We start from the raw sequence: 14,731 nt of genomic DNA, 5'->3' as shown, positions 1-14,731 counted from the left end.
ATAGTGTTGGGTTATACTATTGCTCCTTAGGGGACTGTAGTAGAACCTTTTTGTCCCTGATCAGTAGTTGAATGTCAGATAGGGACACAGACAAATGAAAACATGAGTAATGGATAGGAGTGGAATTAGTGGGGTGGAGGTATGCCTTGGCTGGCTAGATTCTTTATAAGGGGGAAGAAACCTTTGGTATATAGACAGATATATGTCAGTATGTGTCTGGGGGCTGTCAAAAGATTTGATTATGTCTGTTGGCTTCTGTATGGTGACACTTTCTTGTTGAAGCTTTCCAGTACTTATTAAGTAAGGTTTCAGTTGGTTGAATCCTCTTTGAATACATGTTGATTTAATGAAGTAGGTACTGTGTATATAATACACAGGAAGGGGGCTATAATTGGATCCAGCCTCTTAATTGTCAGTTTTCATACCTAATGTGAAATCTTATAGTTCTAGCTTGAACTCTATCATTTTCTAGGCTGTTCCAAGATTTTATGCATCTGTATAGAAAGTTATATTTCTTCACATCAGACTCTGTGTGTATGTGTGATTGAATGTGTATTTACCTTGTAATACATGGGGATGGAGCTGTGCTTTTTGTGAGTATGAGTCTGTGTTCCTATTTGTATTTCTGTTTGTGTACTGGATCCATAACAGATGGTTGGATAAGGGTGGAAGATGTAGAAAAATTCTGAGTACTTTTTGACATTTTGGTTAATGGTAGTAAATTATAGGCTTGAAACATAGGATAACATATGTACTAGGATTTAAATGAGGCTCCTAGACAGTGTCAAAGGTGTCTTCCTTGTTATAGACCCAGACCTTGCCTTCATCTACTGAGCTGTTTATAGCTTTGCTTTATTCCTCCCATGTCCGTGTCCTTTCCCTGGTTATCATCAGCTAATCTGTTGCTTCCAATTTTGCCATTATTATTGTCCTTGAAGTGCTACTTTCACATTTGTTCTGTTCTATTCTAATTTTTTTTTCTCATATGTAAGACTTTTGCTTCCTACCTCTGCTGAAGAGGTCTGTAAATAAGTGTAATGCTAAGGAATTGGATGCCTTTTGTGCTCTAATGCCCACCCACCTTATGTCCATACAGTCTTACCCAAGTTCCACCCACTCTTTTCATAATGTGCACATAGATACCACTAACAGGAGTAAATATAAAGGAAATATGCGGTAAAGAATGATATGGTGGAGATGTGTAGAAGACAGGATTGTGATCCATTCTGAAGATATTAATGTTAACCAAAAACTAATCTTTAATAACGTAAATGAAAACATAGTTTCCTGTCAAATGAAAAGTGAGGGAGAATCTTTAGTGATGCACAATAAAGAGGTTAATTCAGGGATTGTTCTTGACTTGCATGGAAGAATGTATAGGATTTGTAAAGGAGAAAGGTTGAAGAGTTGCTTAAATATATAGAAGAAGCATTCATGAACTTATATAAATACCAGCAAATGATGGGATTTAATTTGGAACTGAAAAATACAAAAATTTGAACCTTGGTCAAAACATTGAGTCACAAGAGAGGAGACTAAACACTGTGTGATCAATTGCATCCCTTGCCCGCAGTGCACATTATAGGGAGGGTGAGTGTTTCTTGGCGGAGTCTGTATGAGCATAAAGTGGACTTTAAAGCACAAAGGACATCCAAATCCTTTATATTCACTTGTGTAGACATCTATGGTATCAGGTGGGGACGGAAAAGAAAAACATAAATGTAGGAAGACATATTACAGAGTCGGTTTTCAAGTTTATGAAAGCTACAATCAGGTTAATTTTAGAAGAGAACAAGAGCCAACTTGGGAGTAAAGATTACCTGATGGTGACCTGGGAGAGAACACAACAGTGTGAAGTACATAGCAAAAGACTGTAAACAGCTGGGCAGATGAGTGTGAGGGTGGATTCTATGACAGGGCAGGACATGTTGAACATTATCTAGGGACATCAGCTAATTTCTCATATACATATTACCCTATGTTACAGTCTATAATTTATTTGCAGCTGAAACATCAGAATAAAGTACTCTTTCTTTGTCTCTTTCTGCTCATATCTGCTTCTGTGTGTGTGTGTGTTTATATATATATATATATATATATATATATATATATATATATATATATATATATAATATATATATATATATATATATATATATATATATATAAACAACACACATACTCATATGCATGGCCATTGTTCCATGGTGCAGTGGGCTAGGGGGTGGACTGGATGTTCAGCCACCTGATTCGAGTCTTTACACACCCCACAGAGGCAAGGTAACCACACACACACACAATATGGCCAAACAGCATAGAGGTTGTGTTCGCAACAGCCACCCCAGCAGTTCGATTTCGAATCCCACCCAGGGGTGAAATTATTTCATGGGTGGGGGGAGTTTGAGGTGTGTGTGTGTCACAGCATTACCTATATATGAGCTCTGAGCTCTCTTCTGGAAGGGTAGCTGTTGATCACAAGTCCAACATGTGATCCTAGACTATGGTGAATCAGACATGCTCACTCATGCATATATACTTGGAATTACTTAGGTGATATAGCCCAACCTAGAACAATACATATGATAATTGGGAATCAAGGATATAGATTCATGAATTTGAGGCTAGGTATGATAAATTGGAGATTATGTGACAAGGCCCAACAAATGATGCTCCTTTTGTATATACTATAATTAGGTAAATATATACAACATACATCATAAATACACCAAAAGACCTTTTCCCTGTATAAAAGGGGGTAACTGAGTCAAAGTATACACCCATCCCCAGATTGATATATTATGCGTGTAAATGTTTGTGGATGTGTTCATAGGCATGCTTCTGTGCTCATGATTATGATGATTTTTATGTATGCATGAATATAGGTGATTATGATATATTTTCAAAGTAATTTTTCATAGTAAAAATTTAAGTTTGCCAATGAACTACGTATATATTGATGGAGGATAACTAGTAGGGCATTGATGCTAATATGATTTTTTTTTTTTTTTTTTTTTTTATCAAGTTAAAATGGTTCTCATATGATCAAAACATACCACAAATACTGCAATACATGAAATAGTATATAAGCCAAATTGGCATAATCCAAAGTTCCCCATGGCAAGATATAGATAAAGTAGTGCTGGTGCTGGTGACTGACATCTCTCTCTGTCTCTTGGCAGAGTTGTCACACATGCGGATGAATACTCAGATCTCCTCGAGGGCCTTCCTGATGCTGACTTTAATGACTTCAATATGGATTTCCTGCAAACAGCTTTTATGAAGCCCCAGTGAAGAACTGCAAGGCAAGCAAGCAATATATCAGACCTTCAGATGCAGCCAATATCAAGATTTGGTGTGCTAAACTTAGTTTCTAATGTCATAGAAAACTACAATACTTTGTTCTGTGAACAGTAAAGGGTGGGTCTAATATTAATAATTGATACAGCAAAATACTGCTTGAACTTTGCACAAGGCAACTTTAAACTAAATCTTTTTAAACTCACCAATGTGTAAGATTGTTAAAGGTAAGACATGTACAAAATCTACCTGCATCCACATTTGATTGTATGACATTGGTTATTTCAATTGTAGAATTTTATTGGATGTGTTTAGTTTTGTGTATTTGGATACAATAGCCATATTATTAGTAATTTTTGCATATAATTAAGTTTACAAGTGTATGAAAAGTTAAATGAGAATTTAATTGTGTGTGTGTGTACGAGTGTGTATACAATTTATGTGGGTGTATTTACATAATTGTAATATACAGGAAAAGAGCTATGTTTGTGGAGTCCCCTTTTTTTTTCTCCAATTGTCATACTTAAGTTTGAGTCTACTTGTGTAGAACTTCTAGTTTAGGATATATCATCTAAGTTGTTCTAAGGTTTGGTGCATCTATATGGAATTGTTTTCTTGACATCCTTTAAACATGTAGTCTTCTTTAATATGTTCCCATGACCATAGTTTATACCTTCCCATCCTGAACCAAAAGATCTTCACAGTCCGTTTTATTTACTCCTCTTAATGATTTGAATGCAACAGTCATATCAACTCTCTCTTGATTCTTTCAGTGATGGCAGGTCATGGGTGTGTGATTTACCTAATTGTATCATGCAGGAAAAGAGCTGTGCTCATGGGGTCCTGTCACTTACTCTCCAGTTATCTTAATTAAGTTCATTTGTTTGTGAGTGTGCGTGTGTGTATGTATGTATGTGTGTTTCTTTTAAGTTGAATAGAATTTACATTAGCCAAAACAAAATCTTTATAAATCTAATACAGTCAGCTAATGGGTTATAGTGATAATTTAGTATAGGTAGTTGTTATATTCCATTCACAGCCAAGGTTCCCTTAAGCTGATTGAAATTGTCTGCCATTAGCCATAGAATCCTTAAATGTATAATTTCTTTTGTATAGTGGGTGCAGATGGGTGATGTTTGTATGAATGATACACACCACAAAAGACCCACACAAAAACATGTACATGCTCAGATCATTAAACAAACTCTTGTAGACAGACCACCAAATCTGATACTCCAACAACACAAATATAAGCCCCCCCCCAAAAAAAAAAAAAAAAAAAAAAAAAATAGTACCAGCACAGAATAGACCTGCCCACAGATTCAAACTGCCCCACATGTAACCACCACACAGAGGACACAAAACACCTACAATGCCCCACACTAACAATCCCGGAGTGACTTGTGGTCCTGCCGGGAGGCTGTTGCTGGTTACCTGAAGGATGCTGGTCTTCCACAAGAGGAACCAGGAACAAAGGATTGATTGCCCCTCATTTAGATATTATCTTTACACAGTTGTCAATTTTTTTATGGGTTATGTTTTGGGACTTATGTTCTAATTTAGTTTTGACAACTTCTTAAAATACTCTTATTTCTACAATTATCTCAAACTTGTGCTTCGTTTAGTGATTATGATTTTGTTCCACCATTTATCCTTTTTTTTTTTTTTTTTTTTTATCTCGTGTTTGATCATCTTGCATATTGTTTGAAAAAATTAAAATGAATCTCGTTCTTTGTTGATGTTCATTGCTTTTCCAACATTATTTTTTTTATTGCATTTTCCTCATCTCTGTATGTGTATTTACCTAATGGTATTTACTTGATTGTGTGTATATGTGGGCATGTGTACACATACTACACTTGCTCCCACTATATAGAAATTGATGCATTTAAAGACTTTGTTCTGGCTAACACCTGATGATTTTATTAAGCTAAATAAACTCCAGGGAATGAATGAGTTAACTGCCGCTGTTAAAGTATAATTTTATATATGTACAGATCTGCAGGATGTGTGATTAGTTACTTCCTATATTGAAACCATTGTAACTGTTTTGTGAGACTTTTTTTGTGAAGCATGTGTTATAGTACATATATAGAAGTTTTATTTAGATAATCTTGAAACTCCTCATGTGCTCCTGTATTCTGGACACGTTTACATAACCCTTTGTCATCTAAGGCTTCCCACTGCTGAACAATATTGCCTGGCAGCAACCCAAATATACGTTAGATTTGCATAAATACGGCAAAGGAAACATGGACTGGATGTGAAGCATTTATTCCTGACGTTTCGTCTATTGACTTCCTCAAAGGAATGAGCATACTGGATATGTGCTGAGTTTACATACATGCTTTGCGGCTCAAGGTGGTATGCGAGCGTAGAACTCTTGTGTTCTGATTGGCATGCTGAGACAGCCAATCGTGAAGCGCTATACTCGCTGAGGATATAGCCCAGGTGAAGCTCCCAGCCTTACTGTTGACGTTGGGATGAGTAGGTATGTAAGCAGCTTCTATGGATTTTCTGGTCTTCTTATCCATAGGAAATCCATAGAAGCTGCTTACATCACTACTTGTCCCAACATCAACAATAAGGCTGGGAGCTTCATCTGGGCTAAATCCTCGGCGAGTATAGCGCTTCACGATTGGCCGTCTCAGCAGGCCAATCAGAACACAGCGTTCTACACTCGCATACCCCCTTGAGCCGCAAAGCATGTATATAAATTCTGCACGTATCCAGTATGCTCATTCCTTTGAGAAAGTCAATAGACAAAACGTCAGGAATAAACTCTTCACTTCCAGTCCATGTTTCCTTTGCCGTGTTTATGCAACTTGTTCACATGGATTTTCATATGTTAGATTTGAACGTAGACACCAAAGGGTTGATTGAGATAGATTTAACCCTTTGACGTCTATAGGTGTTTCCCTCAGCCAAATAGAATTGCCTGGTGGTAGCCAGAGTAGATATAAGTTAAATGTAAATGCCAAAGGCTTAAACAGAATAGTACTTTTACTACCGCTGACTATAAAACGTTAAATTATTGTTGACATTGGCCATTGTTAATAACTTGGAATAAATTTTTTTATAGTTATTGTGTCCATAGTTGCTTGGATTCTACTTTCAGCCTTCCACCACTACTCTTACCATAGATCTCCAAATTTCGTAACAAGCTGCTATTTTGGCTCTCATCATCACATAAATCATGCAGCATGATATAACCAGAAGAGCAACTTGTATGAATATTGTACAAGCCCACACTATTACAATATTAGCTGAACAAAATTGGTAGGGGAAAAAAAAAAAGGAAAGTGAGAATAGTAAGTGAATTGTCAGCTGAATAGCACCCCTACTCTCTTCTCCCGTCTGTCCTCTCTCTTTGTTTTTGTCTCTTTACATGTATATGCACACAGTGGTTTCATGCATTAGGGTATAATTGGCGTTTGAAAATTGCATTAACCATGAAGTTGCTAGATGCAAAAAGTTAAAATTATAAGGAAAATGACAATTTGTATTAGCACACTCTGAGGTCATTGACAATTCATCAATCCTTTGACCCATATCTCTCCTGTAGGAGAGATCTTTGACAACATATTAGATATGTGATGATTTTGTAATGCTCAAAATCATCACTGGGGTAAAGTATACATATGTATATATTATATGTATGTATATAGAATAATTAAAACAACGAATTATGCCAAGCATGGCAACCATGGAACTGAAGGTCGAGCTGTCCACTGCCTAATGTGATGATGAATTAGTCATCAACATTGAACTACTGCAGCGACTGATTAACGGCACCAACTATAATCACAAAAGCAAAACACATTAAATGTGCTGTTCCCCTTTCTCTCCCTCTCTATGCATATATACATATAGGGGCCCCCCATGGTTCAGCAGTACATGTGTAGCAATCGCTAAGGGAGGTCAAAATGTGGGTTACAATACTGGTGATGGTGCAGAGGCTCAGAAGAGCATCCACCCTGAGTTCCCAGCTGACAAAACCAAAAGTCTTTTTAATAAAGCACCATTCTACCCCTGAACAAAAAAGCTCATGATATAAAATTGAATCATCATATGTATACATACACATATATATACACATAGACCTCCCTTCAAGATAGGGATCATTGGGTCATTCCTTTGTGGAAATAGGGATGTCAAGACATGCCCAGTAACAGGGTGGTGAGGAATCTATTCTGGGAGTTGCTTACCTATGGCCAAAGCAGTCACCTATGCACTTGGACTGTTAAGGCAGGTAGCACTCACTGCTGGGAATTGGAAAAAGTGCAGTATTTAAACCCACAACTAAGTTAATTGAGACCAGCATGCTTCCAATAATGCCACTGGTGCACCAAGTAATAGAGAAAGAAATGAAGTCAGGATTCCTTTTAGAAGAAAAGGAAAGCATAGATGATAAAATCTGGTTGAGACTGCTAAACTTTATCCAAAACAAAACCCTACCCATAGTCCTTGTACAGTTGTATTTGTGCGTGCATGTATTTACCTAATTGTAGCCTATAGGAAAGGAGCAATGCTTGTTGTGTGTGTGCATGCATATATATATACTTATAAAGCTTTAGTGCTTGTCAAGCAGCCTTTATTATTTTGTGAAGATAATATATTTAAAGGGAAGGGAAATTTGAACCACTCTTGTATGGTCTTGATAAAGAATTGAATGAAGCTGCTTTTAAGTTGGCATAAGATTTGATCCCATACCCTGACACATTGCCTATCATGATGAAAATTTATCCATTTCTTATATGTCCAAATTGCTCTTGGACTAGTAACATCAAAGGAAAGAAAGAAATATTGTGCAAGTTCATAGATAGGAAAGGATGCTTTTACATATACATACATCTAAGAGCCCTTTCCAAAACCCCTTATAGGCAAGGTGGTCCATCAAAGCATGCAAACACCCTTCACCTATCCTACACCCATTTGTTCTCCCATTTATTTCAGCTCCTTGTAGATGAGTTCTCCCATTTATTTCAGCTCCTTGTAGATGAAGCACCATCCCTGCTCTCCTTCCATTGCCCAGGTCAGAAGCAATGCATAAGACACAGGACTACCACAACAAGGTCCAACACCTGAAGCTTGTTTACTATCACTGCTTCATTACATGTTGAACCTCTTCCCCCCTATGCACACACTCATCTACTTAGGAATTTCTGAGTATATAAATCCTTTTGGGTTGTGTCAATTTATCATCCATTCACAACTACTCCACTTACACTTGTGTTGCCCTCTCACTTCCCTGCTTGACAGACCCCTTGTACCCAAGGCCCCCTTCTTGCCATCCATCCCATTCTCGTTTTTTCTTGCAAGTTCACACCATCCATTTCTGCTTTTCACACTTTTGCCAGTTTTTCCTCATTCATTCTTTTCATATGTCCAAACCATAACAGTATTCTTTGATTAACCCTATCTGCCAGTTCTCCACCTCCACCCCCACCTCACCTCATCCTCACTTTATTCATCATTGTAACCCCTGTAATACCTCTTAAATACTTTATCTTAACACATTTCAGCTCTTCCTTTCTACATCTCATAAACTCCAAGTCTGACCCATATAGTATCATAGTTTTCTCTTTGCATCCATTCCCAAATACCTATTTTTCATGTCATTCTTCATTCCTCCAAGACATTTGCTTGCTTCTCTTCCGTGTTGTAAGGAGAGTAGTCAGGTAGTCAGGCAAAAGGAAATTTGTAGGTAAAGAAAACTATATTCAGAGAGGAGTAGCTAAAATTGGAATACATGAGGCCAAACTTAGAAAAATGTAGTAGAAATTTTTTAAGAAACTGCTTCCCAAACATGATGGTAGAAAAGAAGGCACAATCTGCCAGGTAAGAAACCATGCTTTTCAAACATGATGGTAGAAGAAAAAGACCTACTAGTGATGGTAAATAGTTATAGTATAATAGTCTCAAACAAAATTATAAAATGAAGGTGCTCCAAAGCTAGAGAATGGAATGAATATTGAGCTTCAAGAACAGCTGTCTGTCCTGCTGAAATATAGGTAAGCTTTTGTAACCAAAGTAAGCCATCACATGCATGCTTTACCACTACTGTCATTGCCGAAATACATTGATATATTGTTATTGATATATACCCATTCTGAGGTATTGACTGCATAGTGATCTAGGGACACCTGTATGTACCCAAGTCACATAGTATATCTGTCAGAGACAAATCTCCACTTGTATAGGAATGATTAGCTACTTTTCACTTGTGCTGTCTCCTTTAAGTCTATCCTTTACCATTCATAAGTCTCCACCTCTTAATTTTGTTTTGCTTCTGTAGTGGGAATGTTGCCATCATTTTCCTATGCATGTTGTAGAAAGCGCCCAAATGAGACAGAGTGAAAGGACTAGGAATCCCCCTCTCTTTCTGTTTCTCTTGCAAAGAGTTGAGGCTTTTGGTGGGAGACTAACCAGGATCTTAGTAAAAAAAAAAATAATAATAATAATGAGTGAATGTGGAAGAAGCAAAAACAAAAATGAGTTGGTAGGACATGAGATGGTTGTGTGAGCTTCAAGTGAAATTAAAATGAAAGGGAAGGGTGACTTTGAGGTTAGGAATACATTAGGGGGTACAAGTGTTTGTGTGTATGGGCTTGGTGGTAAGAAAGTTGAATGAGTCTGTTGTGAATTTTGGAAGGAATGTGAATGTAGTGGTGTTGGAGGGACTGAAATTCTACAGAAGATGAGGCAATGGGTAGAGTAATAGTGAAATATGATGTGCCAGGAATGAATGAAAGCAGGGAGAAAGTGCTGGAGATGTGTATTGAAAAAGAAAATTAACATTTAAATTGGGGAAAAAAAAAAAAATCAAAATTAATACAGTGTTTAAGAATAATATACCGGTAAGTATACATGGGCTAGAGTGGTTGGTGGGAGGAGAGTTGAGAAAGAATGGATTATGCAGTGGTGTCCAAAAGGGTAATTGGAAGAGTTCTGGATTTTAAACGAGTTTAGGTGAAAGAGCAGTGGAATATCTGATCATACTGATGGAAGGAAGATTGGGAGTGGATGTTAGGTGGAGAAATAATAGAAGGTTGGGAGGTAGACAGGTTGTGAAATTAAGTTCAGTGAGAAGGTGAAAGAGGATGAACTCCATGTGAAACTAAGATATGGAAAGTAATGAGAGGGAGGAGTCAAAGTAAAAAAAGATTGGATGCACTTCAAGAAGAAAGTATTGGAATGTACAGAAACTGTGTGTGGAATGAGAATGGGTAAGAACAGAAGGAAATATTTTGAATGGTGAGGTGAGGAGGAAAGTGCAGTAGTAATAGAAAAGAGTGTTTACAAGGATCTGTTTTAAAGAAGAAGCAAAGAAGCATACAATAGGCAATGAATATAACAAAGTGCAAGGTGAGGGAGTTCAAGAGGAGCAGATGTGAGGTTGGTAGGTGTTTGAGAATTTTGAAAATAATAGACATACTTTGGGAAGAAGTAAAAAAAAAATATGCAGAGAGGTGAGGGTGGAGGAAGCACATGACAGTTATTATGGAATAGAAGGTTGTGGAAGGAGATGAGTGTAATGGCACAAGGAATTATTAAATGTAGGAGTACACAGAGGCTTTGATTGTGGTATAAGAAGATAATAGAAAAATAACTGATAGGTGAGGAGGAAAAATAACTGATAGGTGAGGAGAATGCTAAGGAGAGATACAAGTACCACTGAAAAAAATGAAATCTGAAAAGACACCTAGTTTGGATGCAAGTGGTATAGATTATCTGACAGGGGGTAGTAATAGTGGAGTGTCTGATAAGATTGTTCAGTGTATATCTAAGGGTAGGAAATGTCCCAAGAAAGTGGAAGAGTGTATGGTATCACTATACTGTATGATGAGGAAGAAAGACAAGTATAAATTGTAGTTTTAGGGGGGAAAAAATGGTCTGTTGATTGTGGCTGGTAAGATGTAATAATGGCAAGAATTAGGATAGGAAACAGAGAAGGATGAGAAGAACAAGTTTTGTGGAAAGAATGGTATGGGAGAATTAATTAGCAAAAGATAGGGATGTTTATAGGTTTTTTATGGACTTTGAGAAAGCATACAAGATTGATAGGGAATTTTTGTGGAGCATGTTATATGAAGTAGGCCTGTAGAAGACATGATTCATAGGACATGTATGAGGTAATTGCACATGCAAACTTTCTGAATTTAAATGCTCTGTAACACCAGACCTCCAAACCTACACCACAGTAACTACTTTGCACCTTTTAACACCCCTTACAAGTCCACCCCCTCCACTACTATGGGCAAACTTGAGAACCCATCAATCGGCATCATATATCTCCAAAACCTTTAAAAACTTCTCAACAGTTGACTAAACACTAACATACCTCATAGATCATGTAACATCAGCAGCCATCCTCTCTGTCCAAATGACTTAACTGATCACATTTTATGGTCACATCACTGGGGGAAAACAGATTGTGCCACACTAGAGAACAAAGAAGTCAGCCTCTCGCCTTCTCCAAAGTAGTCCCATCCAGAAGAACTCCCTTCTATTAAGAAAATATGAGCTCATGTCTACCAAGTGAAGCATCAAGCACATTGATTTTCATAGCAAACCTAAATATCCATCACCTTTCACACTCCTATTTCCAAAATATAGAAAAGAATCCAGAAAATCTCCATCAAACCACATCATCCCAAGTCCTCAAAATCAACAAACTCGTTTCAACCCTTGAAGTGACAAACATTGGCAAAAACAATTGACCTGTAACAATCCCATTAACCACCTGACTTAACACATCTTTCCACACTAATAACTATTCCAAGCCTACTCTCCTGCCTCACATACAGCCTTTTAAATGTTAAGACACCAAAATCATATTAAAAAATTAGGTATGATAGAACAAAAGAGACAGGACCCCACAAGTGCTATTTTCTTGTATATTACAACTGAATAAAAAGCAGGCATGTGCATTAAAATTTATATCATGGGCCGGGACTGTTGCACACACAAAACAGGATATCGGCACTCCTTGGAAATCTTTGGTAACACTACTCACCCATGACCTTAAATCAAAGAAGTATCCAGTGGTTAAATTGAATGGCCAGCCCCTTCTTCAGAGACCTAAAATACACTGCCTCCTATTTGACATACAGCACTACCTCTCATTAACGGACTAAAAGGGGGGTAACGGTGTCTGTTGATGTGAATAATCCATTGATTTGGAGTGGTTTTTGGGTGGCATAGTGATTGCACAGCACTAAACAACAGCACCAAAACACCAAAAACACAGCGAAAACACTGCAAACACAGCTAATTAACGTCCGTTAATGAGAGGTAGTACTGTACATGTGACTTTCATTTCCAACACAAAGAACCTGGTGGAGAAAGCAAATAAGAAACTAGTTATACTTGGAACAGCTGTAAGCATACAATTTAGACAAGAATACTCAAAAATGGACAACAATTCATGAAAATTGATAAAAACTACAACTACACATATCTTCTTTCTTTTATACTACAGTTAGATAAGCATAGCATGGGACTTGGCAGTATCTAAGGAAAAAAAAAGTACAACACAAAACACAGTCATAAGAACAATAAGTGGAAGGCATCAAATCAACTAGTAAAGTATTGACACTGAAACCAAAATCCTACCCAAAAAGTAGCACATGGGAATGACAAGCACAAAGTTTTATGCTTAGAGCCCTCAAATCCTCCCACCCATCACACCACATAAACACAGCCTACAGAATACAACAAAAAAATAACCCCAGCAGCATACTGGTCAAACATCTACAACAACCTTACTCCCAGTAACCAACAATACTTCCATAAAAAATGAATAATAATAATGATGAAATAAAATAAAAATAACTAACCAGCAGGTCAGAAAATAAACACTACTAATGAGATCAACAAATTCATTATTTCACCAGATACCACTCCTGAAATATGCAAGAGAAGCACTGGCATGATTATACTTGGGTCACCACTTACTTTTTTATCTGTCTGTCACATTCTCTCACCAACTCATTTTGCCTTAGTTTCTTAATATTTATTGCATTTTTCCATTCTCCTCATTCAAGGGAACACTGTTCTCTCTTTGCCTCTGTAAGAAAAATGCGAACTTGTTCTTAAAGGTTGAAGGTTACTGAGGAACTTGTTTCCTTGGGTGTAGATGCATGGGTTTTTGGTAACTTTCGTGTAAACTAAGGTGCCTCATTTGAGATAGTGTATTCAGCTTTTGTGTTACATTTTTATTAATCCCTTCAGAGTAATTTTTAATATTTGGAACAGGAAGATGTCACAGGAATCGAGAATGGACACTGTATTATGGGAGGAACACTTGCAGTACTATGCTATGGAAGAAGCAGGTGGCCAGGGAAGGCAGAATACATTGGAACATTGTCATGGTGGAGAAACTATTTTACACCTTTAAACTCTTTTGGTTATAGGTGTATATGTTACCAACATTAACATATCACCCCACAAGGTGTTGGTCACCAGCCAGTCCCTACGTGGTAAGACAAGCTTCTCAACACTTTTAGGATATTAGAGGAAAGAATAATTCCTCACCACTCTTTCAAGGAAATAATGTTGGTTTTTGCTTTCCTTGTATAATTTTGTCTTCTTGGAACCTCAATAATCTTGAATGTGATACCATTACCATTTCCATTACTCCATCAGTACAGTGACATATTTTAGTTTTTGGCCTGACAATAGTATTAACTTTATGTATCTGAGGGATGTTAGACAACCAAAAAGGTAATTACAATGGACACAATAAGGAAAAGATAGAAATTAACCTGAAAAAGGTTATGACAAATCTAAAGATGAAGAGACCATTAGGGAGTTCATTAAAGTGAAGGTTACGATGGTAGAGGATGTAAAAGGATTAGATTAGATTAGAAAAATGTGGGGGGGGGGAAACAAAATAAAGGGAAAGTATTGAAAATGTGATACTAGTATTTAAGATGAGATAAACACAAAGGAGGTGGTAGACAAAAGGAAAATATTGTTATAGTAGGATGGAAAAGGGAACACATTCCGAAAAAAGGTTAGAAAAGGAACCATGATAGTGCCATAGAGAAGAGGAAATAGTGATATTGAATATTTCTAATGCTGAAAAACATATACATACATATACCAAAGGATTTTTCCCCCTTGCAAGGGAGGTAGCCATTATGCTGAGGGGAGTGGAATATATGGGAAATGAAATGGGTGAGAGTGATTTCTATGCCTTTTTCTTTTTGGCTACCCCCCGTGTAAGGGGGAAAAAGCCTTTGGTATATGTATGTATGTAGGTAGGTATGTACACAGAAAGATATAGTCAATGAAATTTAGGTTTAATTCCCAGGGTATGGTAAATTAAGTAATCAAGACTTGTAAATTAGCAAGAAAAGTACAAGAATGTGTAGTTAAGGGGATCCAATAAAGGAAATTAGTTGCAGTAAATAAGAGATAAACATGG

The 14,731-nt window shown here is 37.1% G+C and overlaps 1 protein-coding gene across 14 annotated transcripts in view; it reads left to right on the top strand.

The window, feature by feature from the left end:
- The window catches only part of Stat92E (Signal transducer and transcription activator Stat92E), an 86,462-nt gene extending 72,277 nt beyond the window's left edge, over window positions 1-14,185 (top strand). For 10 of the 14 annotated variants that reach the window (XM_076200519.1, XM_076200516.1, XM_076200520.1 and 7 more), the window contains one exon: window positions 13,558-14,185. In XM_076200519.1, the coding sequence (XP_076056634.1) occupies window positions 13,558-13,699 (142 nt within the window). In that variant the 3' untranslated portion in view covers window positions 13,700-14,185. Of the gene's footprint in view, window positions 1-3,179; window positions 5,641-13,557 lie in introns of those variants that run through there. The other 4 variants (XM_076200527.1, XM_076200530.1, XM_076200529.1 and 1 more) reach the window with 2 other exon arrangements.
- The last annotated feature ends 546 nt before the right edge of the window (window positions 14,186-14,731 follow it).

Source organism: Oratosquilla oratoria, chromosome 17, assembly GCF_046742065.1.
Source record: "Oratosquilla oratoria isolate Oo_2021 chromosome 17, ASM4674206v1, whole genome shotgun sequence".
Lineage (NCBI taxonomy): Eukaryota > Metazoa > Arthropoda > Malacostraca > Stomatopoda > Squillidae > Oratosquilla > Oratosquilla oratoria.
The sequence above is the reverse complement of the archived record's forward strand: the minus strand, read 5'-3'. Positions and strand labels throughout refer to the sequence as shown.